The sequence below is a fragment of the Acinonyx jubatus genome, chromosome C1 (genome assembly GCF_027475565.1).
Source record: "Acinonyx jubatus isolate Ajub_Pintada_27869175 chromosome C1, VMU_Ajub_asm_v1.0, whole genome shotgun sequence".
Lineage (NCBI taxonomy): Eukaryota > Metazoa > Chordata > Mammalia > Carnivora > Felidae > Acinonyx > Acinonyx jubatus.
This window is the reverse complement of record NC_069381.1, coordinates 25,330,746-25,356,361: the sequence shown is the minus strand read 5'-3', so window position 1 is coordinate 25,356,361 and position 25,616 is coordinate 25,330,746. Positions and strand designations below refer to the sequence as shown.

At 45.4% G+C, this 25,616-nt stretch overlaps 1 protein-coding gene across 5 annotated transcripts in view; it reads left to right on the top strand.

Moving 5' to 3' along the window:
• CSMD2 (CUB and Sushi multiple domains 2) overlaps positions 1-25,616 on the top strand; it is a 595,308-nt gene that overhangs the window by 355,111 nt on the left and 214,581 nt on the right. For all 5 annotated transcript variants that reach the window (XR_008293800.1, XR_008293801.1, XR_008293802.1 and 2 more), the window contains exons 14-15: positions 16,676-17,002; positions 21,115-21,309. Coding sequence is in view for 2 of the 5 variants with exons in the window: in XM_027059738.2 (XP_026915539.2) it covers positions 16,676-17,002; positions 21,115-21,309 (522 nt within the window). In the remaining 3 variants the exon portion in view is untranslated. The remainder of the gene's footprint in view (positions 1-16,675; positions 17,003-21,114; positions 21,310-25,616) is intronic.

Here is a 25,616-nt window from a genome sequence, read left to right as displayed (position 1 = left end):
GGTGTTGTGTTGGTGTTTTCCTTCCCAATTTGAAGGTACTCTTCCTATACTGTGGGTAGAAACTCTTTGCGGTATTTGATACATGTGTTTTCCCAATCTCTTGTTTCCCCCACTCCTTTATTTTATTTCATTTCATTTTATTTTTTTTCCTATTTTGCATTGTGCATTTGTTTTATATAGACAAACCCTCAATATTTGTGATCTCTTTTCAAAGCTGACAGAGTTATCATTCTGCCACGGATCTGAGAAGCGGTCTGTCCTATTTTTGGTTATTTGTCAGTAATTTGATTTTTTTAAAAATATAATTTGTTAATCCATCTGGAGTTTATTTAGAGGAATGTATAACGTATGGTCCAAACTATTAAGCAGTTTTCCAACACGATGCATTAAGCAATTCGTTTCCCTTTTGATTTGAGGGAAATGAATTGTTTTATCGCACACTGAATCCTCACATGTAGTTAAGTCTGTTTCTTGAGACACGCTTTGTCCTGCTGCTCTATTTCTATCTCGGCCCCGGCATTGAATAATTTTAATTGTTGTTTTATAATATGTTCTAATATCTGGCAGTGCCGAAAACTCCTCCTTCCTCCCTTAATTATTTTTTCTTTCAGAAGTATTCATTGTTATTCTCATCTGTTTGTTGTTCAAGATTAATTTTAGAATCATTTTGTCAGAGTAAAAAAAAATCCTATTGGGATTTTGTGTGTGCACTCCTATTAAACCATAAATTAACTGGAGGAAAATAGACATTTTTATAATACACAGCCTCCCCATCCGGAAACCTGGCATGTCACTCTCTTTGTTCATCTACTTACATTTCTCTAAATATAACAGCTTTGTGGGTTTTCTTCATATAGGTCACATACATCACTTGCTACCTTTATTTTTAAATAGGCAGGTGCTTTATTCACTCTCCTCCCCTCCGACCTCAATGCCCTGTGCACAGGTGAAGCCTGTCCCTTTTCCCCCTCCTCTCTGTGACTGAATCCTGGCTTCTCCTATAAATATATACTCCCAGATTTTTCCAGGACAAGAACAATTTCAAATATCCTTTCCTTTGGCCCAGAAAATATGATTGCAGTAGCTAGGGTCTTCGGAAATTGCCTTTCTCAAATGTTTGGAGCCGGAATCGGGATCAGCTGAGGTTTGAAAGCATCAGCCTCCGTGCGGGGGATAATATTCCTGGGCACTGCTTGTGATCAGGGGCATGGGGCTGTAACAAGAGCTGTGTGAACATCCTCTGCTGATGTAATGTTCTGCTCAGTTCTCTAGGCTGCCTTAAAGGCCTCAATAACCCACAGGTGGCCCCAGTAGAGGAGCAGGGAACCTGGGGATTGCTTTGGTCCAAATTTGTATTTCAGGCCAATTCCTAGAAATTCAAAACCAGCATGTAAGCTTCTGGGGCCACCTTCTTCTGTTACCCAGTCCTCAAGAACCTGGACACTGAAGACTTGTGGTCTCACTATGTTAGTGCTCTGCAGAGTTGGGGTGGGAGGTAGGGCACCTGCTCTGTAGAGGGCCTCCAGTAACCCAGAAGAGTCATTTCCTTGGACAATGTCCTGGTGGGGTGGGAGGCAGGGAGGATCTGTGTCTGCTCCTGCACTGGGGAAGGGACACTACAGTCATGGCTGTGAAGCATTTCAGCACCACAGGGGCAGCATGGGGAGGGTAAGCCAGGGTGGAGGGAAGCCAGGGCTGGGAAAACTGACCCTGGATGAAGGGATGGCTCATAAAAGTGGCTGCCAGCGTTTCCTAACAGAATGTTCTAGGAAGTAAAGTCAACACTTGCCCTACAGGCCAGTGTGGGTCATACATTGCTTTTTACCTTTACTTCTAAATAGGCAGATACTAGTGGAGGAAGGCAGCTTCTAGGTTGAATCAAGTCTTCACCCAGGAGAAGAAGCTCTACCCCTGCAGGGCATCCCTGCCCCAACCAGAAGCTGCAGGATTCGAAAAGGCCTGGAGAGGAAACCAAGAACCAGAGCAGAATCCCAGTCCCGAGGCTGGGGCACACATGGAGTGGATGTGACAGAGAGGAGGGTCCTCAAACTACTGGGCATATGGCTGGGTTGGATTCCTCACAGGCCCACTCAGACTTCACCCCACTGGCTTGAGGGCATAAGACTTCCCTTGACCGTGAGGCAGGTCTGGGCCTGGGCTCAGGACCTGGCTGTAAGAACTGAGCCCATGGAATGAAGGTCATCAGCAGACCTGACTGAGCAGGGTGTGATCAGGCAAAGACTGGATGAAGGGATGGCTTGCAAAGGAGCCGCCAGCATGTTCAAGGAAGTAAAGTCAACACTCCCGAACAGGCCAGTGTGGGTCACAAACATTACTTACTATCGCTTTATTTTTAAATAGGCAGATATTTTATGGGTGAAGGAGGTGTCTTTGGTGGCCCTGCGCAGTCTAAAATGGGCCCAAATGTAGCCAATCATTAGAATCACTCATAGGCTTTTTAAAATACAGAATCTTCATTCCCAGAAATTCTGATTCAGTAGGACTGGGATGGGGCCCAGGCATTGTAGTTCTAAAACCTTCCTAGGAGATCCAGCTGCTAGGTCAGATTTGTGAGCCACTAACATGGAACATGCACTGTGTGCCAGTTGTTTGCAGGGGAGTTTTGCATTCTTGCTGAGGGGTGTGGTCCCCTGTCTAGATGGCAGCGCCTTGAGGCCTGGAGCTATGATATATGTGGTCATATGTCATTGCTGTGAGTCTCACCAGGCCGAGTCTGCCATAACTCGGTCATTGTGACGGTGGCAACCTCCTGGGATCCAAGAAATGTTGGCCTCCATGTTGATACCCAGTGAGGAATGGGATGCAGAGTCCAGTACTCTGACATTCCAACTTGATGCTGCCACTGCCTGCCTCTCGTTTCGTTGGAAGGCAGCAAAACGTGGGCGTGCCTGCTGCACACTGGGCATTGTGCTCACACTGGGAGAGTAACAGGCATGATTCTAGCATGGCTCTTGCTCTCGAAGAGCTCACAGTCTAGCGAATGTGATAAGTACATACTTGTATTATAAAGCAGCGTTTGAATCATTACAATAATAGACATGGCCACAAAGTGCCCCCAGAATGTATAGGAAGAAAAACATATCCCAATTGAAAGATTCTCAGAAGATTCCTTGGAGGATCATAGCACAGGCGACACTTCAGCCCTGTCCAACTCAAGAATCTGTCCAGAACCAGACTGCAAACACAGTTTAGTATAGGGCCCAGTCTGAGTGCTAGATTCCTACAGCTAAGAGTCCTACTCCAAGGTATCCTGGGACCATACCTATAGCTACTTGGGTAAAACGAGGCTGGGAAAACTGATCAAGCTTTAGAGGTCTAATCCTGGACTGTGACCCCTGCTTACAGTGGAATGGGGTCTCTATGCCACCCTCACTTCAGCTTTCACCTGTGGGAGCATAGCTAACAGGCTCTTTTCTCTGTAAAATTTCCCAAGTGACGTCTATGCTAAGTGTGTTCCTGTGGCCTCGTTGCAGACCATGCCTTCTCCACTGTGCTTTCCCATGTTTGACTAAGAGAACTATGGAGGAAACACAGAGTTTCCCTGAGGAGGGGCTGTTTTCACAGATGCTGGCTCAAGAGCCAGGGCTTGAAGCTCACTCCCTCACTGAGGAGAAGAGGGACTGAGGACCAGAGAGCAAACCTTGGTCTGGAGTCTTGCTTTGTTGAGCAAGGGGAGGGGTGGGGAGGCATCTCTCCTGCTGCCTCAGTAGGCTGGTTGAGACTTGGAGATGTGCTGAACAGGAGCATGTGTGGAGACATACCCATCAGCAGCAGAAGTAGGAAGTGCCTCGTATTTCAAATTCAACAAAAACTGATTTTATACCTCCCACGTGCCCAGGCATGGTGCCGCACTCAGTGCCTTCAGAAGCGTAACTTCTACTTCACAACACAGGTGTGATGTAAAAGTTACTAGTCCAATTTTTATACGTGTGGAAACAATGTCAGTGAAGTACAGTAGTCCCCCAATGCCACCTCCCAAAAAAGGTATACAACTAGTAAGTGAAAAATAACAGGCAAACTGAAATTTTTCAGGATTCACATTTGTTCCAATTTGGGGGTGGTGGCTTAGCTTGGCTATGTATATTTTCCAAATAATGTATGATCTGTTTTCAAGATAAAAGCTGAGCCCCAAGAATATAGACTCAGCTTCTTCCCAGGAGTGCAGAGCAGAGATTTTCTTCATGCTTTGTTCCATAAGGTTCTAGACCTATCCTGGGAGCCTGTGACAGGAGTCCTCAGCCAGCAGCTAAGGAGTACATAGGACCCTAGTTCAGAGCTTGGCTTTTAATAGGGTCTAAAAGCTATGCTTAGCACCAGGAATGGTTTGGGTAGGCATTGTTCCTGAGGTGTGGCAAAAAGCAGTCATGGCTGCAAGGTAAAAACCCTGGCAATGGGTTATTCCAACAGTTGAACAAGAGCGGCCAGGAGCGGCATTGTCAGTTTGTGACAAGAACCTAGCCAACCTCTAGGCAGGGTATGGGGGAGCAAGTCTAGTAAGGGGAGGCAAGAATTTAGCAATGGTCAGAACCTCACCAGAGAGCTTCACTTTAAGACTCCAGCTCCAAGAGGGGATTGGATTGTGAATGAGGAGCTTCAGGCAAAAGCTACCCCCTCAAGATAAAGAGTACTTTTGTGGAAGGAAATGAAAGTACCATGAGTGGGGTGACCACACGTTCATATCTGCTTGGAACAATCCCAGTTTATATCTGTGTCCTAAAGTAATTATTAGTAGTACCATCTTTCATTCTCAAAAGTGGTCCAATTTGGGCAAAGTATTTGTGGCTACTCTAACCACGACCCAACAAACTTTATGCCAAGAAAAGGATTGGTTCTCAGCTGAACATTTTGGATGCTGAGGGTGATCTCTGAGCCAAAGGTCTATGAAGCACGATGTGATTGACCCCTTCTTACCTCTCCCCTCATCCCATGCCACTCACCCTCTCACTTCCTCTGCCCAGACTCACTGCCCCCCTTTCATATCCTCAGGTACTCTAAATTCCTTCTACCCCAGTGGAAGGGGTAAGCTACCAGTGCAGCTCTCCCATATTGGAATGTTCCTCAGATGGCTGCGTCCTTCTTATCACCTGTTAACTGTCCCCTCCCCAGAGAAGCCTTCTCTAACCACCTTATCCAAAAGGCAGCCCTTCACTTTCTGAGTTCTTCATATCCCTTTTCATGGTGTATTAGTCAATTTTTGCTATGGTATCAACAGTCCAAAAATCTCAGTGGAACTGAAACACCAGACATTCATTTCTCGTTCACGTCCCATGAGGGCTGTAGGTCAGTTATGGCTCTGTGGGGCTTGGCTGGGCTCTACAGAGCCTCTCATCCTGAGACCCAGGCTGAAGGACCAGTCTGTACAGAGGGCATCTGTTCTCATGGCAGAAGGGAGAAGCTCAAGAAGATAGGGTGAAGCCAGAGCAGGCACTGAGTGAGATGAACCTGGTGTACAGGTGGTGGTGTACAGGTGGTGTACAGGTTCTATGTACAGAACTCTATGTACAGTCCTGGTGTACAGGACTCTCTGACTATAGCTAGGAAGGATGGGTGAAAGGTAGGAGGGACCCACAGCACTCAGTAGAAGTGATGCTTAACAGAGTCTTCCAAGTGGACAGGAGGAAAGAACATTTTAGAAAGGGAAAATAGCTGGGAAAGACATGAAGTTAGCCTTGCATACTGCAGGGCTGTGAGTAGTCTAATACGGCTGGAATGTAGGGTGCAGTGGGGGAGTGGGAGGGCCTTGGGTCTTTGGAGGTCTTTTGTTTCCTTTTGAGGAGTTTGGGTTTTATCCTCTGTGTAATAGGGAGTATTTAAAGAGGTCCAGGAAAGGATGTAACATCATGAGAATTTATGATTTATGAAATTCACTCAGGAGCCAATACAGAGGATGGACTCAAGGGGAGTGAGCTTTAAAGCTAGGAAACCAGGTAGGCCAGTGCAGCAGGAAGAGCGCCTTGACTTAATAGTGGCATGATGGGGATGTGACAAGTACAAGAGATATTGAAGAGATAGAATCAACTGAAGTTAGTTGCTGATGGAATATGGGAGTGTGGAAGAAGAAGTTGCTATATTTTGCTTAGGTAACTGGGTGTTGTCATTCATGGAGATAAGGAATGAGGGAGGCTTAGGAAAACAGATAAAGAGTTCAATTTTGGGTATGCATTTGAGACGCCATTGGGATCCCCAGCAGACACGTTCGTCAGACAGTTCCCTACCCAGTCTGCCGCATGCAGGAGGGCCTGGGCTTCTGGAGTTTACTTGGGAGGCAATGGCATAAAGCTGAGTGGCTGGGCAATGAGAAGAGGAAAACCTATCACTGAGTGCTGGCAGGGCTGAAACATTTGCTGACACCAGCGAACATTCCAGACCCTAGAATCTAGGGGAACCAGGTTTGGGAAAAAAGGCTTTGGAGTTCAGTATTGGACGTATTTAGTTTAATCTGCTGTGACAAAAGCCTAACTCCTTCTCGTGGTCTGAAAGACCTTGGCCATCCTCTTCATCTCATCTCACGTTCCTGGTAGCTCTGTGGTTCACTTTGCTTCTGCCACGGTGCTCCCCCCGCCCCTCATATGTACCCCCTCCATCTGCAGTGATCTTCCCCTAGGATGGCTGTCTTCTTGTCATCAGGCCACATCTCCAAGACTGCCTCCTCAGACAGGCTGTCTCAGACCTCCTCATTGAAAGTAGACCTCCCCCCTCACTGCATTCATTTTTTTCCCTTTGCCCGGGCTTACGTTCCATTACAATGTAGATTTCATGAACACTGCGGGCTTGCTTACCTGCCTTGTTGGTTGCCAACCCAAACCCAGAGCAATGTTTGATACACAGAAGGTGCTCCGTGGATACTCAGGCTGGGTGGAAACATTGCAAAGACCACAGGATATAGAGGTCTGGGGATCGGAAGAGTGGTCTGTCCTGGGGGCATACATCTAAGAGTCACATCTAAGAGTGTGGGCTGGGGTGCCCTAGAGAGAATGCAAGATAGGAGAAGACAACTCTGAAATCCATCCCTTCATGTTCCAAATTACGAATGTCAAGTAAAGGGGGAGAGCTTTCCAGTGTTGGCAAAGGGGTGGTCATAGCCAGAGGTGGGAAACCCAAGTGTGTGAGATGGAGGACAGAATGGACATTCTTCAGGAATTAGGGTGGGATCAGCTCTGTGGAAGGCCCTGCTCATCTAACTCAGGGCACCAGCGCCCCAATCTTGCCTGCCTGGGAGGTGGGGATTGAGCCAAAAAAAAAAAAAGAAAGAAAAAAGGAACACAAAAGCATGAGCACAATCCATGGCCTCTGGATTGGATTACATCCAGTATGAATTTAAGAGGGCACACTGTGTGCTCAGGAAGTATGTGGCCAACATTGCCGGCTTATCTCCGTTGCTCCTTTTGGAAGGTGTGAGTTTCTATAAGGCATCCTCAGTATTGTCCGCACAGAGAACCCACACCTTAACTTAATCTTGTTTATGATAAGGGTGAGCCCTGCCTCACTCCTCCTGCACAAGACCTTGAGAACAAGTTCCTCAGGCCCAACAAAGTTAAATAACTTTCTACAGGCTCCAGCACCAGAGATGATGTCAGGGTAACTCCGATGAATATTAACATTATGCTGCGCTTCGGAGCAGGAGGCACAAGAAATTCAAGGGTGGTTTTGTGAAGCCTCTGCTTCCAGCTCAGCTATGGCATCAATCAGCAGAGCTGCCTCAATTTACTGGTCCAAGGACACACAGTGAAACAAGAGCAACCTGATTGGGCGTCTCCTGCTTGGGCGAGCACTGATGGAAAAAATCGCCCGACCAGGCAAACTGACGCTGCTGCGGGTTCATGGGCGCCAGTCTCAGACCTACAGCCAACATCCATTTGTGCTCCTCCAGTCAGCCTGCGGTTCTCTTCTCCGTGGAAGCTGTCCCAAACACTTGCCACTCCCCTCAAGCCCCTGAGCAGCTCCTGCCCTCACCTTGCCCTGGAGAATGACCTTGACACCCCCCCCATGGGCAGGCAATGTTCCTCAACTTGCAAATAGCAAAGACACCGAGCCTGTAGATCATACTCCTTCTCATCCTTCTCACCCTCCCACCTTTTATAACGGAAATGTTAGCTCCTCTCTCCCATCCAAAACCAGGCGCCCTATAGATTATACATCCCATTTAGGCTTTGCATCAGGGAACTTTGAACACCTTTGAGCTCACAGTAAGAAGTGCAATTTGGTGCACACTCACACACACACTTACACGTAATTGAAACAGACGATTCACCACAGTTCTTACTTTTAACATTTACAGGGCACTCAGATACTTTCCATCCTCTTCCTTTTTTTTCTTTTTTTTGGAATCCAACTCAATATCCCTTTCACGACGACATCACTTTTACAACCAGTGCTTAATGGACTGTTCCAAAAATCTTGCTATAGAGTCTTCTTCACCTCACACCTTCTCGGGAACCTTTGCCTTATATATAATCTGTCCCCCTTGTTCTGTCTCTCCAGCTCTCCCTGTCTGCCAAGTCCTCCCGTCACCAGTTAAACTGCCCCGTGTCTCTCTTAACTTAAAAGTAGAGATCACCTTGCTGGTTCTCTAATGCTGTCCTTTACACCCAGACTTCTCTGACAGCATGTCTTCCCTGCTGTGTCCATTCCTCACTTCCTGCTCCCTTGTCACCTGCCCATTCTGACCTCTGTGCTCCCCACACCTGGGGACAGCTCTCACCAAGGTCGATGATGAGCCTTGTGTTGCTAAAACACAGGGGTCGCTTTCAGCACTCATCATACACAGATGCTCAGCTGTATTTCAGAGTGGATAGCCCCTCCCTCCTTCTGGAAACCACTCTCCTGTTTTTCCTCCTACCTTGGCTGCTTGGTCTCCATCTGCCCTGCCAGCTTCTCTCCATTCTCTTGCAAAGTTCCATGCTGTCTGTCTTTCCTCTGCCAATTTGATAGCTCTGTCATTTGACGTTTCTGTTTTCTAGTCATATTGTACATTTGCAGCATCTCTGTTGACCAGCTTTATTCTTCCGTTAGTGGCCTCTTAATTTCCTTGGCCCATATTTCTATTTTGAGTGTTTATCTTTTTATTGAGTTGTAGTACTTTATATGGTAAACATAGTAAATATTTAACTGTAATAACCTCCAACTATTTCCTCTCCATTTGCTCCTCAGTATTTAGCTTTGTTTATGGTGATTTTTAAAGTCCCAAAGTGTTTCATTTCTGTCATTAAAAATGTCATTTCCCTTATGATTTCTAACTTTGGTGTAATGCTAAGAAAGTCCTTCCCCACCTCTGAGATGACACAAATATTCCTTATTTTTTTTTGTCTAGTACTTCTGTAGTACATAGAGCGAGCCACGAATCTAATTTTTCCACAACTGGTTAGCCATTTGTCCAAGCCTCCTTAATTGGTCAGTCCGCCTTTGTCCTCCCAGTTTGAAAAGCCCCCTTTGTCATATACTAAATTTTTAGGTGTCTGTGTCTGTTTCTGAACTTTTCTTTTCCGGCTCCATTGATCTCTCATCTGAAGCTAATACAATACAGATTTTACTATTGAAGCTTTATGTCTGAGTTGGCAAAGCCTCCTTACACTGGGAGAAAGCAGGTGTCATGGCTGAGAACTTGGGCTCTGGAACTGGTTTGACTGGGTTCGCATCCCAGCCCATTACCCACATGCTGTGTGACCGGAACACCTGCACTCAGCTTCTACATCTGTAAAACTTGAAAGTAGTATCCACCTCAGAGGGTTGTTATGAAGGTTAGTGAGTTAAGACATATGACGATTTTGGAATGCCCACTAACACCTCATACTTTAAGAGGAGGTTGGCTCTTTTCACTTGTGTATTACAATTGTTCTAAGTTCTGGAAGAAAAAAAATTGGTGTGAGTCACACCTGGAATTATGTTCAGTTTATACCATGATTTGAGGATAATTGTCATTTTAATTATATGAACTCTTCATCCAAAATAACAGGTCAATAGTTTGTCTCCCATTGTTTTTTAATTTTTTTTAATGTTTATTTATTTTTAAGGGGAGAGAGAGAGAGATAGAGAGCAAGCAGGGGAGGGGCAGAGAGCGAGGGAGACACAGAATCCGAAGCAGGCTCTAGGCTCTGAGCTGTCAGCACAGAGCCCAACATGGGGCTCGAACTCATGAACCTTGAGATCATGACCTGAGCCGAAGTCAGACACTTAACCAACTGAGCCACCCAGGCTCCCCTCCATTTTTTAATTTTCTTTTCTACCCATCAGTAAAGTTTTGTTGTTCTCATTACATAGGTTGTGGTTTTCGTTGTTTTAGGACTGAATTTAATTTGCTAGCAATTTGCATATAGGATTTCTTTTTACACAGTGTGTATGTTGGTGTTTGAGTAGGTGGGTGTGAATATGTGTATCATACAATTTTGTGGGAGTATTTGTATCAAAATTAATTTAAATAGCATAGCTATGATGGTGTGTTTAAAATTTTAAAGTTCTAGCCATGAAACCACCTACTCCTTAAGTATGTTCCAGTTTCCTCAGGTTTTTCCCTTCACACAATTTTGGTAATTCAGAATCCTAGAACCTTTTGTTTTGTCAAGAATTCAAATTTATTAGTATGTTATAATACTATTCTTTTATAATTGGCTTAGCTCCTTAATTTAACTATGCTGTCTCTATGTATACATACCCTCTCTATTTTTATTTCTTAAGTAGATCAGTGAGAAGTTTCCTGTTTATTGGTCCCTCCAGTTATTTTTTTCTGTTTTTATCTTAACTTTATTCTCCTTTCTTTGATCTTGTTCAGTTATTCTCTCTGTAGCTCTTAAGCTTACACATTCATTTCATTCATTTGTCTATTATTTAATAATGAATAAGGCTATGAATTTTCTGTGAAATACAGCTTTGACCTAATATCATCATCATTAATATAACTGGTCTGTGTTGACAGAGTCTGTTCCTTTTTGAATTCAAGGTATTAAGGAGGGCCCTTGTGATGAGAACTGGGTGATGTATGTAGGTGACAAATCACTGAATTCTACATCTGAAATGAATATTGCACTTTATATGAACTAATTAAATACAAGTAAACAAACAAACTTAGTTAAGAAAGGGTTCTATGCATTCTCAAGTGATTTACAGATCTTTCTGTGTTCTTTTATTACTGATTCCTAGTTCATTTGCGCTGTGAACAGAAAATGTGGCCCCCGCAGCCTTTGTTTTGTGGGGAAGTTTGTGTAGATTTCCTTGTAGCCTAAAATAAAGTCTGTTTCTGTAATATTCCATGGGCGCTTATAAAGAGGGTTATGCTCCTCATTGCTACACAGTTTCATGTAGCACATACACTCTCAGAGTATTTTACAGGTCCTCTTTATCTTTATTTACTTTTGATTTCGGACAAGTATATTTTTCTCCAACTCTTGTATTTTTTAAAAATAGTTGATTTGGTCTGCGTCAGTGCTTTGAGCCATAACATATCATAACTATCATATTTTCATTTTGGAATGTGTGCACCATTCATCTTCTCAATATCATCTTTGGATTTTGTTTTACTTTGTCAGGCCCCCAGTAATTGAATTATCGTTTTGAAAGCAGTGAAACCAGCAGTGACAACACCAAAAGACAAGATAACAAGAGGGGGTTTTTCAACATGCCCCTTGCGTTTTTCACTCAAGATCCTGTCAAATAACAATCTGATATTACACACAGTAATTAGGCATGCACCTGTTAATGAGTTTGCCACCTTTATTATTTTTCAAAAGTCTGAGCCAGGTAAGAGCCCTCTGACTTAAAGGTTTATCCAAGGTCAAGATCCATGAACATAACTACATCCGAATTGGGTAGGCACCTTATCTGCCTCTTTTAACCTGGACAGTTGATGGTGATAAGATCCAATGACAACATTTCATGTTCTCCTCATTTTGGACACTGAGAAGCAAACTCTGTTCTCTTAATGGAAAAACTTCAATGTAACATGCAAACATAATTTTCCAGAGTGAGAGAGATTAGACCTTTCTGGAATGATACATGCTCCCTTTTCCTGTCCTGGCAACAAATCTGAGTTGTCTCTTGGGGTGTTAAGACCGAGCTTTGCAGGACCACATCCTTGTTCTATTAGTGTCTGTTTACAAGCTCATCTCCTTCCAGGTACAAGAAGAAATATGTCTTGGTAGCTGCCATAGGACTGTTGACCAGAATAAGGATCATCCACGAGTCCGGTGTGATATTATAACATCCAAGGGGTTGATCTTAATATTGAAACTCCTTATTCATGTGGTTTGCATTTGCCTCCACCAGTCCTTCCGAAAGTTTGGTTGCACATATAGGGTCACCTGGGGAGCTTTTTAAACCTGTGATGCTCTGGACCCACTCCACCAAATACATAGGAATTTCTGGAGCCTCGGCATTTGTAAATTCTAATATTCTTCTAATGTGAAGTCTGAGCTGTCTTGGCCCCTTTCTTTTTAACCTCTGAGTCCCTTTGTGGAAGCTACATATGTTATTCCAAAATGAGGATTATAATTTACTGGGATAGATTAACCTGTATACATGTACTGTCATAAATAATGTTTGTCTCTTGTCTTTTTTTTTTAGCATTTACTTTACATTTCCCCTCTTTATGCTTCCTTGTTGCTTTCCTTTGAATTCCATTTTTTGCGAAATTGACTGCTTTCCTTTTTCCCCTTTGGTAATTTTGAAGATAAGATACTTTATAGTCTATTACTAATTACTCTTAACATCTTTAAAAACATGCTCTAACCTATATTTCTCTAATTAACCACAGAAACTATATAACAGAGTTTCTTGCAAGATGAGGAAATTAACATATCTCCTTGCTCCAACTTTACGCTTTATATCAGTGTCATCTGCAGTGTTTACCCTGGGGTTTAGGCAGGAGTGATATCTTTTATCTTCTCTTCAAAGGAATATTTGTTACGCTTGCATTCTGTTTTAGAACTGTGTTTATAGAAATTATTTAGATTCTTTACTATATGTTTTATTTGCTTCTTACTAATCTTTTTCATTTTATATTAACCATAACTTCCCCCCATTTGAGTTCTTCATTTTGATTCATCTCTCAGTTGTGTAGAAAACATCTTTGAGTGTTTTTTTTTAATGAAGGTTATGTGCATAATATATTTTTTGTGGCCTTTGACATTGGGAGCAGTTTCTACTGGCTTTGCTGTTTAGCAACTTGGCTGGGTCACTCTATTTTCTACTCTAAGTTATTTAGGAACAAATCTGTACTGTGTCTATGAGAAATGCATTAAGGGTGATGGCACAGTATTTTTTCCAGAGCTGACTCAGGTATCTACCTGTTTTTCAGACTTTGGTCAATTCTGTTGCTTTGGGGTTGGAACGGAATGAGGAAGTGAGGCACACGTATTCATGTCCCATCTTTTCAGATGGTATCAAACGTTAAATACAGTTAACCCTTGAATGACATGGGGGTAGGGGCACCAACCTGCCCCCCAAACCCTGTACAGTCAAAAAAATCCACATATAACTTTTAACTCCTTAAAAACTGAACTACTAATAGCCAACTGCTGACCAAAAGCCTTACCGATAACATAAACAGTTGATTAACACATATTTTGTATGGTATGTGTATTATATATTGTATCCTTACAATAAAGTAAGCTAGAGAAAAGCAAATGGTATTAAGAAAGTCATAAGGAATAGAAAATACATTTACAGTACTGTGCTGTATTTATCAAAAAAAAAATCTTTGACACGTAAGTGGATGTGTGTAGTTCAAACCTGTGCTGTTCAGGGGTCAACTATACTCATTGATTCATTCAGCAAGTATTGACTGAGCACCCACCATGAGTGCACCATGCACAGCGGGAGGCATTAGGGACCCAGAGGCATCAAACAGACAAGATTTCTACTGTCATGGAGCATATGTGCATGTGTTGGGGAGAGGGAGGGATGGACCATAAACAAACGAGTAAACAAGATAATTTTAGAGAGTGATAGGTAAAGCTACCATATATATCTGGCCAAAATGGTGCCCCTGGAGCTTTGCAAGATGGCAACCCAGAAAAAAAGGGTATAAAGAAAAAAGAATAATGTGACAGAGTGATGGAGTGGGGGTGGGGGACTCAGATGATGTTCATTAAATTCTCCTGTGCAACAAACCCATTTGTGCACATGCTTCCGTGATGGTCTTCCCTCTGAAACCATAGCACTTCTCTTTGCCTCCAGTCCACTCTGGTGTGGTTCTCCTGGTAGGCAGGGCTCATGATTTTTCCCCTTGTCTTCAAGATCGTTGGCCTTGTTGGGTTAAGATTCCTCACAATTGGCATTATGCTTGCAGCTGGAGATGGCATGGGTTGGGGGGGGGGCATCCATGGCCAGCCTAGAGGCCCCCCACTTCAATGCTAATGTAGTCGTTAGGACTGATAGACTGATATTCAGCAAATTTTGAGAACACTCCCAAGGACTCCATTAGGCCCAGTGGGCAGTACTATTCTCAAACTGGAAGAAGATGTTGAGGGGTGGCTATGAGCTTGGCTCCTGGAGTCAGATGGCTTTGAACTTGATGTTTGTTACGACTCACTGGCCGAGCAACCCTGGCAAATTACTTAACGTCTATGTGCCTCAGTGTCTTCATCTTTAAAATGGGCTACCTACCAAATAGTGTTATTGTGACAGCTAAATTGAGTAATTGATGACAGTGCTCAGAACAATGCCTGCACTTAGTAACCGCCACTAATATATTATAATAATCACTATTGTATATTGTGTTGCATAAAAGAATTTTCATGTCCAGCTCTCCCCTTGGCTCAGACTCTTTCTATACCTCTAAAACACAGAGATTACAAGGGTGAGACTGAATGTGTCTTAGGGACCAGGTTCACTCTGCAGAACTGGATGGAAGGGCTTTGAGTAGCAGGTTGGAAAAGAAATACCTAACATAGAAAAGGGGAAGACTGGTAGAGTCAGGGGAAGGAAGGAGAAACTCAACATAAAGAGTGACCAGTTCCTTTGTTTTGTGTGTTTGTTTTGCAAGCATGACTTCATTATTATTTTTCATCTGAGCTTCATTATAATTAATAAGCCAAATACTAGGCTTACCGAAGATTCTGTATTATGAACACCAAACATCAACATAAATGTTATAAAGAGATTCAGATGTTTGTCCATATTATTTCCTACCCTCTTTATACTTTTACATTAAAAAAGTTTTAGTATAAGCCTATCTCATTTTTTGCAGTCAGGAAAATTAAATATTGTTTTCATTTTGAAAAAGTATTACCCCAAAACCTATTACTCGGAAACAATTTTTATTCGGGGGCTCATGTCCAGTCTTTATCCACATGTAAATAAATATGTAATAGCTATAATCAGAAGTATACATATAATTTTATGATCTACTGTTTTACTTAAATTGATGCTTAACGTTCTTCTTTCTACAGGGTCATATTTATCACTTTAATGATTTCGCTCAAACAGCATCACATTAAAGGCTATAATTTACCACCTATTATTAGGCTCGTATATAGGTTGCTCACATTTTTTCTCTGTAATAAAATTATGTCACTATAAACATCTTTGTCCATGTGGCTCTTTTTCTTTTAAATTAATTCCTAGAGATTACTGAGTCAGAATATTTGAATAGTTTTGTGGCTGTTGATAAGAATTCATATACTCCCTTCCGAAAGGATTATATCAACTTTACTCTGCAACTGGCAATAAATACACATGAGTTTCCACAAAGCCTTAACAATATTGGGCTGTATATTTTTTCTTTATTTTCTTACTTGTGAAATGGACTGTGTTTTCATATTAATTCTATTTTTTCTCCTATGAATCCTGTGAGCATATTCTTTGCTCATCTTTGTGATGTTCTTATACAATTACAAAGACTCGAATTTAATATTGATATTTACCCTTTGGCATATCTGTTGCAATTTTTTTCATTGTATTCTTTTCCTTTTTAATTTTGGTTTAATGTTTGCTTGTTTGTTTTTCCATTTATAGCATTTCCCTTGCCTCAGCCTTGTTCCAGGGTCTGTTAGTCGCTGGCATGAAAAGGGTTGAAAATAAGGATTTTCAGAAGAGTGTGTCCTTAGGGTAAAGTAGGAGAGAGGACAGGAAGAGGGCAAGGCATCCAGATGAGGCACCATGACCCCTGCCCCAGGTTTCTTCCAAAGCTCTGGTCTCTGAGAGACAATGTTTACCCAGCACCTCCTTAGCATACGTATGTAACTTCGAGGTTGCCAGAATCCCCAGGGCATACCTATTATTTTCCCACCAAAAGTGTTTAAAGAGGAAAAATGGACTTGGCATACCCAGACCCTGGTTACCAGCCAACGGATCACCACCAGCTAGGAGAAGCTGGGCTCTGTGACCCTACTTAAGCTTGAAGGATGGTTTTTCCCCGATACAAGGGACCAGGAGCTTACAGACACTTCCTGGGATGAGCACGCTGTAAGGGGGAAAGGGGCCAAGAGTAGACCAACTCCACCATATCTGTGGTTTGCCAGAGGGGCCCTTCCTAGCACCATACCGAGCATGGAGCCAACGTGTCTCCCTCCTAGAGCTCAGAGCCCAGCCAGTCTGGCCCAACCCTGTGTCATCATTTCTTTCTGCTGCTCTTTAGGCTAAAGAAATGTTCCTTGTGCCAACCCTCAGTAGCCCAGGCAGAGTGCAGGGCTGCTCACTGACCTCCACCGCTCTTCTCTTACAGTTTCTTGCTTCTTCAACTTCACCAGCCCCTCTGGGGTCGTCCTGTCGCCCAACTACCCAGAGGACTACGGCAACCACCTCCACTGTGTCTGGCTCATCCTGGCCCGGCCTGAGAGCCGCATCCACCTGGCTTTCAACGACATCGATGTAGAACCTCAGTTCGACTTCCTGGTCATCAAGGATGGGGCCACGGCCGAGGCCCCAGTCCTGGGCACCTTCTCAGGAAACCAGCTCCCCTCTTCCATCACAAGCAGCGGCCACGTGGCCCGTCTCGAGTTCCAGACTGACCACTCCACAGGGAAGAGGGGTTTCAACATCACTTTCACCAGTGAGTCCCCACTCGGTCCTTCTGCACATCAGCCTCTGAGCCTGGTCCAGGGTGCCCCCATGGAGGAGGATTGACATGGGTGGGCCAGCTCCAAGGGCTTTGCAGGGCTGCAGTGCCCTGGCATGGTGCTCCTGCAAGGCCAGGAAAAAGCAGAAAGTGCAGGCTGCTGGCCAGGGTGCTCTTTCCTACCACGTGGCTCTCTTTTGAGCATCTATTTCCTATAGGCGCCATATGTAATGTATAACAAGGCTGGAACCTCATTTTTCCCTGTCCGCCTCCCCCTCCTAGAAGGCCCAATTAGAACCAGGAAGAGCCCAAGGGAGATGAAGCCTGTGTCAGCCACACATCGTTGCCCATCCCACTCCATTGTGCCCCTCCCTGTCCTTGAACACCTGCTTACTGTTGACTTCAGGGAGCCCCAGTGGGGCTCTTGCACCACACTTTGCCCAGTTCCCACCCTCATAGTCAAATCAGAAACAATGGTCCCAAGCAGTGTTTCTGCTTGGAACTGAGCTTTCTTAGTCTTGTTTTGGGGGCATTTCCTCATTGCCCCTCTCAGGCCCACAGTCTAAAAGTTATCACCTCCAGTTTTCATACTGGGCCCCTTCTCTAGAAGCAGCTTGAAGCTAAGGGGTAATTCTTTCCATGTCTGTGCCTCCTGGGGTGATAGTCAGGGTGGGATGGAAATAGCAAGCTGCCAGTGATAGCAACAAGTGCTTATCAGGTCATAATGAGTTTACTGTAGACCCAGTGAACTTAGCTAATGGCAAACAGTCAAGTGGGGCTGAAGCTGGGTCTGCCTGAGCAATTAACCTCTTCCAGAGGCTTCTTGTGAAATGCAAGCCCCCAATTCACACTTCACTCTATGCACACAAACATTCACATAGTCTGGTACTTTTTTTTTTAAGAGAGAGTGGGGTAGGGGCAGAGGAAGAGAGAGAGAATCTTAAGCAGGCTCCATGCTCAGCTCACAACCCGATAAGGGGCTTGAGCTCATCACTGTGAGATCATGAGCTGAGCCAAAATCGAGTCAGACGCTGAACTGACTGAGCCACCCAGGCGCCCCAGTCTGGTACTTTTTGACAGAACTGATCTCCTAGCCCCCACCCCACTCCTTGGCATAGAGGTCTTGCTTCCTTGTCCCGCCTGTCCCTGGGGTCTAGTTGAGCTGAAGACAGCTGGTGCCAAATGGTGGACCATTGGGGACCTCAGATTCTAAGGAACTACCCAAGCTAACGCCCTTTCGATGTTCCCTTCAGCACCTTCTTCAGGATAGTAAACTTGCTAGAAACCATCAGTCTTCTCAGGGCATGCCTCCTCCAGGGATCTGGAGATCTTCCCACCATCCACAGGCAGGAGGAAGCAGAACCCAGTCTGTCTTCCTCAGTCTTCCCAGTCTAGCGCTGCCACTCTAGCTTCTAGCTTATCTACCCTCATCCTTGCTTTACCATGAGATAGTGAGCTCTGGAAAGGTACGGGTATGCATATCTTCCTATCCTCTCTGCCCAGCACAGGGTCTGCACCTGGTAAGGATCAGTAACTATTTACTAAATGGAGAGATCCATGAGTGAGTAATGCCCTTTTTCTCTCCCTGGTAGGAGTAGGAAGAAGGGTAAGAGGTATGCCAGGGAGCCCACTCTGCAGCATGGGGAGGGCTGGAAACTCCGCAGGTTCAGCAGGTGCAGACGTCAATGGGGAGCCTGGGACAAACTGGCTACTGAGTCTCCTAGCTAAACCTAGGAAGTGCCCTCTTTCCAGGAAGCAGCACATGCTAAGTCCCCAGGGGTGGGGGGAGAGGCAAAAGGCAGCGGATCTGACCTAAGTGAGGATCGAGCTATTACCTAGCATTCCTCTCCAAGGCTTCTCTACCACTAGAAAAATGACGTGCATCTAACACATAAATACTCAACAAATGGGGCAGATTAAAGAGAAAGTACTAACTACGACCCTAAAATCCCCTCACCCAGAAATGATTCTTGCCAGTAAACATTATTGCAGACATCAGATATTTTTCTGTGCATTTATACAGATAGTTGGATGGATAAATAGAAGTAATTGTTTTAAATCCAGGCCCCATTGCTGAATCAGAATCCCTAAGGGGACGAAGCCCTATAATCTACATTTTTACAGGCTTCTGATGTGATTCTGCTGTAGCTGGTGCAACAATAGTCCATGGACAAGTGTTTGGGGACTCGGACATCAAGCTCCTTGGTCACATGCAGATGATGATCATCTAGGCTGAGCTTTAATCTGCCCAGTGTCAGGGAGCTCACCTCCCAGGTAGCTTCCCCATAGCAAGAGAACCCTGGGAGGTTCCCCTTGTGCTGACTTGAAGCTTGATCCGGTAACAAGGATCAGTGATCCCATTTTCATCCCCAGCGCTCCTCAGAGCTAATCCTTCTGTGGGGCATTTTGAACAATGAAGATGGTAACTGCCGTCTCCTGAGCACCTGCTGTGTGAGTGCCTCCGTGGCCATCACCACCAGCTGCTCAGCAGAAACTTCAGTAGCTAAGCTCTTTCTACCCCTTCTACATGCCAGGAAACTGAGGCTTGAAAAAGTGCACAGGTAGAACTGAGCAGTATGTAAATCCTTGATTTAGAACCTTTGCACCCAGATGTTGGAAGTAGCTTCATATCCCTGCATGTGTGCGTCCCTGTGTGCGTGCACATGTGAGTGTGCGCACGTGTGACTGATTGGGTTTTGAAGAGACATGTGTGTCCAGACTTCTGGGCCCCGAGCACCACTCTTCTTCCCACACCATCTTTCTAAATGTCAAAGCAACCTCACGGTCACCGTTGCTAATGAAGGAAGGTGGGGAGACTAAGTCTGGGCTGAGCTGGGCTTAGCAATTCAGTGGGAAGAGTGCTGGGGCATCCGCGAGGCTGCAAGGGATCATCACAGTCGTCTCCACATCGCATGGTCCCGCAGCTCCCCATCAGTAGGAAGGATCCCTAGCTTTTCAGGTCTCTTGCCTCCAGCAAGATCCCGCAGCCCCCGGGGCCCTTCTGTTTCTGGCTGTGCAAATGTTTCAATCACTAGGGAATTTCAGAGGCTTGCAGATTGAGTTCTTAATTTAAGGGGGCATGTGCCTGCGCAGCCATGGAGCCTGGTCTCGCCTGGAAAGCGCCACGCTCACAACAGCAGGGATGCAGATGGGGTGTGGCTCAGAGACCTGAGTATGAGAACCATGGCACCCCTAATCAAGGCAGGCTGGGAATGAGCTCATTGGAGACCCAGTGGGGAAGAAGGAAGGGGACTCATACTCAGGGAGTACTTACCATCTGTCAGGTGCAGTCCCGAACATTCTCCACTTTCAAATTCATACCAACTTCCCTATTATTTCTATCCCAGAATGACCCTGCCAGTGTAGTACTGTCTCCATTTTATAGGTCAGGAAATGAAGGTTCAGCTAGATTATATAAGTTGCCCAGACCCATGTAACTAACAAGAAGCAAAGCTCAATCAAACCAGCAAGTGCTCTCTTTCCTCTGCCCCATCCCTGCTGCGGTATCAGTTACCCAGACAGAGTGAGAGGCAGCCTGACAACACACAAGGAAATGAAGGAAATGGCTTCAGACAGGGTTGAGTCCAGGGCACCTACTTTATAATACTTAGTGTCTCTGAGTGTCATAGGACTTGGAGTCCAGCTCATCTGCAACATAAATGATCTCATACTGTCTGAAGTTAGGGACGCATCGAATGGATGTGACAGGAGGAAGCAGCCCTGCTCCTAAGCCACATTGAACCTCAGTTTCCTCATTTGTAAACTGGGGTGATCGTGTCTACTTCCCGGAATCATATGATGTAAATGAACTACATGAGAAATACTTAATCCACTGCCTGATCGATATATGTTTCTTAGGACGAAATTGGATTCAGTGCTCAGGAAGGCAGGAGATCAAGTCTAACAACCACCCACTTCATGCCCAGTGTGGCTCATTGGTTCTGGGGTACCTGCCTCTAGAGCGTCTGGCTCTCTCTCCAGCGTGGCAGGTTCTCGTGGAAGTGGTGGAGGTGTAGGGTTGACTATCATAATGGAGCTTGTTTTCTTTGGGGGTCCTTCTGCACACCAGCGCTACCTAATCACGTCCTTGACCCCCGTCCCCACAGCCTTCCGACACAACGAGTGCCCAGATCCTGGCGTTCCGGTAAATGGCAAACGGTTTGGTGACAGCCTCCAGCTGGGAAACTCCATCTCCTTCCTCTGTGACGAAGGCTTCCTCGGGACTCAGGGCTCAGAGACCATCACCTGCATCCTGAAGGAGGGCAGCGTGGTCTGGAACAGCGCCGTGCTGCGATGTGAAGGTACATGCCTGCCAGGGCTGGGGACTGTGGCTGTCAGCCAGAGAGGGTCCTTCCTCTTCTTTCAGGACCCAGGCCACCCTCTCACCCTCACACTGGGATGGCAGGGGCTTTACAGATCTACTTCGTGTAGAAATTTGAATTGTAACCAGAGATTAAACTGGAGAAATTCTGGGTTCAGATGTTCAGACATCAAAAACACTTCTTCTTTCAACTGGGAGCTCTCTCAGTACCACAGCTCTTAGGAGACCTGCTTCCAGCTCCTGCCCAGGGGAGCTCCATGAGCCCAAAGCATTGGCAATGCCATGGAACTTTGGGTCTTTCCGGCTGCTTGCCTCTCTCTCCTCCACGTGCTCATCTTCCCCGGTTCCCCGGGACATCTCTCAGCCCTGGCCTTTGTGCTCCTGTTAAATGCTGCCTTCGTACCCTTGGGGTCAGCCTTCAGAAGGCTATGGGCAGACCAGCCAGAAGGAACACAGCTGGAAGCAAGCACGGGGTTACTATGGCATCCCCTCGATCCTGCCTCGCCGCACAGAACAGGTTTTGACTTAGTTGCAGAGACCAGCCATCCGTTCTACGAAGCTGCAGGCATTTAAAACACAGATTAAGCTTCTCGAGGGCAGGAATCATATCGGATGTGCATACCAAGCACAGTGCCTGGCACAGAACAGGCCCCTGATAATGATGGATGAAAGGAAGTATCCATGGGCTCCTTGGAGGCCCCCCTTGATGGGGGCCGTGGAGGTAGGGGCTGTAGTCCTCTCCTTTCGGGAGCAGAAAGCTTCTTCCTGTCATTTCACGTGGTGGACAGAGTTGGAGACCTAACTGATCTCTTTACGTACCCAGTCCCCAGGCCCAAATCTGAGCACCCTGGCCAGCAGGTGGGAAGAACAGGAGAACAAAAGGGGGCCTTAGAGAAAGCACTGCCCCAGAGGTGACGGGTGGGGGAGGGGAGAGGACAGGAGAGACCGCTGATCGCTCAGTGCTTGTGGCAGAGGGTCTGGGTTTACAGTGGGCTTTCGAGTCCTTGGGGTGTAGGCTGGAATCCTGGCAAATCACCTTTTCCTTCTTAGCCTCTGCTTCTTCCAGCAAAAACAAAAGGGAGGGGATAATAATAAGATACATATATAAAGGGTAGTTCCTGGCATAAAGTAAGTACCCCAAACTGTTAGCTGTGCTGTCACTGGTTTGTAAGCTCCGTGAGATTGCCCCTTATTCTCCCTCATTCTGTCCTCTGACTTCTTTGGTTGTCCTCGTCTTGGCCCATCTCATCTGAGGCATCTTCCCTGCTGTCTCTCACTCTTCCCCGGTGTCTCCCTCCCTTTTCCTAATTCCTTTTGTTTGCCTTGGGCCACTGCTGGACCACTCTATTGGACACTTGGTCTGAACACCATATCATTTTTCTTTACCAGTTCCGTGGCCTTTGGTCCTGTCTCCCCACCTAGATTCTCTTCCGGGCAGAAGCCCAGTCTCCCAGGGTCCCAAAAGCCTGTGGCAACTTGGTCTCAGTGGAGCTGGCCCCCTCTGAGGAGGCAGAATCCACTTCCTTGCCCACCCTCCTGAATCGGGTGCTTCTAGACCCTAGCTCCACCAGTGCAGTGGAATACTCGAGACCACGTATGAATGCATGGGAGAATTGGACTCACTGTTTCATAGGCACAGTCCTAATTTTGAAATTAAAACTATCTCATCCATTCCCTTGGGAGGATGGGGGACCTGGGCGTTCGTGGTCAGCAAGCAGCCAGAAATAGGGGGCAGCCCGTTGGAGAGACTCTGAACTTGGCCCAGGGGAGAGCCTGCCCAGTTTGCTCAGGGTGGTGGGCATTTGCTGCCAAACTGGTTTTCGGGGACCTAGGGAGCGACATAGCAGAGGGGCACGTGAGGGACCCCAACTCAGGTGGCCAATCCCAGACTTAAACCAGTGGAGCAGATGGGGTGGAGGAGCCCCTGGGACCTGGCCTCTCCGTGGCTCCTTTCCCTCAACATCCCAGCCTCAGGAGAACCCCGCTTTGTAATCAGCATCTTTTGTCTTTTCCATTTTTTCTAGTTTTGTTTTTGATTAAGTATCCCCACCTTGTGGACAATTAAATGCAGAAGCTAATGGTCTTTTAAAAAATCTTTTAATATATGCTAAGAGCCACTTAGCTTTTGAGAGGCTATAATGGGACAAGGGAGAAAATGGCGTCTTCTCCTAAATTTAGAAAGAAGGATGATCATCTGGTTGCTCTAAAACGCAAGTCGGCAAACTTTCTTAAAGGGCCAGCGAGGAGGTATCTTTGGTTTTGTGGGCCATATGGGTCTCTACTCAACTCTGGCATCATTACACAGGCACAGCCTTAGACAGTGCTTAAGTGGATGGGCCAGATTTGGCCCCCAGGCTGCAGTTTGCTGACCCCTTATCTAGAGAACTGAGGACATAGGGGATCCGTATGTTTAAAGCCAGAAATGTACTAAAAAAGCCTTCCAGGCAGTAAAGGCATCTACACAGGCTTGCCCGGTTATCTGTCCCCCACATTCACCTCTTCCTCGTCTTTTTTCCGGAAGAACCAAATAACCATACCCCATGGGGATAAGTATTTTACAGGTGTCACCTCATCTCAGCCTTGCATCAGGCAGGAAGTAGGTATAATTGTTGTCCCCACTGGGGTGCAGAGAGGTTAAGTCACTTGCCCGGGGTCCTCCCAGCTTGTAAGTAGTGGAGCCAGAGTTCAAACCCAGACTCTTGGCTCCACTGTTTCTGTATTTGTCTTGAATTATTTCACTACAGAGAATATAATTTCCACCCTGTTTATGAAAGACTTCAAAGTAGCCACAAATAGGATGAAAAGCAACTTTTCTACTCCTATCCCAGTAGAAAAATAAAACAAAAGGAAACATATTGCCTGTTGCAAAAGGCAGGACACCACATGGAAGCATCAGAAATTGACAGCATAAAACAAAATGACAGCTGTAAGACAAACATATCAGTTATGGCAGTAAAGGTAATTAAACTCCTTATTAAAAGACAAAGAAACTCAAACTGGGCTTAAAAAAAATATGCTACTTATAAGAAATACACTGGGGGGGGAAGGAGATAAATTGATTCTCATTTTTACAGTAATACTTGGTGGTTGTAAAAAACTTAAACAATACGTGAGATAAAGTTCAAAGTGAAAATTCTCATTTCCCAGTCCCACTCCCTAGAGGAAAATGGTTTGACAGCTCGGTGTAAACATGTCCACATTGTTTTTCTCTGTATGTCTGCCAGATGTGTTACTTTTATAATCAGAAAATTAAAAAGTCCTATAAAAAAGAAGGCCAGTCCTCCCCATTCCCACAAGAGGAATCAAAGTGGTAGCTGTAGCTCATTTAGGCCTCCGAGGAAGAAGTAAGAGGAGTTATTGGGTCTCTAACGTGATCTCACTTAATCTTCTGGTCACTCTTGTGAAAAAGATGCGATCATGCTGTAAGCACGAGAAAGCTGCAAATCAGTGAGGTGAATTGACTTGCCTGAGATCCCCCTGGCCAGTAACATTTGAGCATTTACTGAGTGTTAGATACTAGGCCAAGTGCTTTGCATGCATTGTCCTATCGAATCCTCATGACAATCCTAGGAGGTAAGTCCTGTTAGTGTCCTCATTTCACAGATGAGAAAAACTGAAGCACAGAGTAGCTAAGTAACTTGCTCAAGATCACACAGCTAAATGAATGGGAGAGTCAAGATTCCAACCCAAGGACTCTTGATTCCAGAACCATCACTCTTAATCACCAAATGAGGTCTGTCTGACCCCAGAGTTCATTCTCCTTTTATTCTGCCATAAAATGGTGGAGTTAGCAGACCCCAGGGCAAGGCTTACACTACTTCTTGTCATTCACGCTCAACACCTAGTCACCTAAAACCCCTCTGAGGGCAGTATGAGGGTGGGCATTCCCACGTGGTTAGCAACCACTTAAAATTTCTGGAACCAGACCACCCGGGTTTGAATCCTGTCTCTGCCACTTCCTGGCTGTGTGCTTCAGTTACCTACCCTCCCTGTAACTGTTTCCTCAACCTTGAAATGAGGCTAATACCAGTACCCTCCTTATGGGTTGCTATGAAGGTAAAACATACAGGAAAAGAAACAGCACATGTAGATCGGTGTCCAGCACCTTGTGAGGCTCCCTGGGGACTAGTTCGTCATACTCTTGTGCTCTGTCACTGTTCCCGATTGCTCCTTGCCTGGCACAGCTTTAACCTCAGAGGTCAGGAGAGGTGGGCCGTCCCTCAGTGGGGACCACCAGCCCCTCACCAGAAGCCCAGTGTATTAGTCATCTCATGTCATTGTAACAAA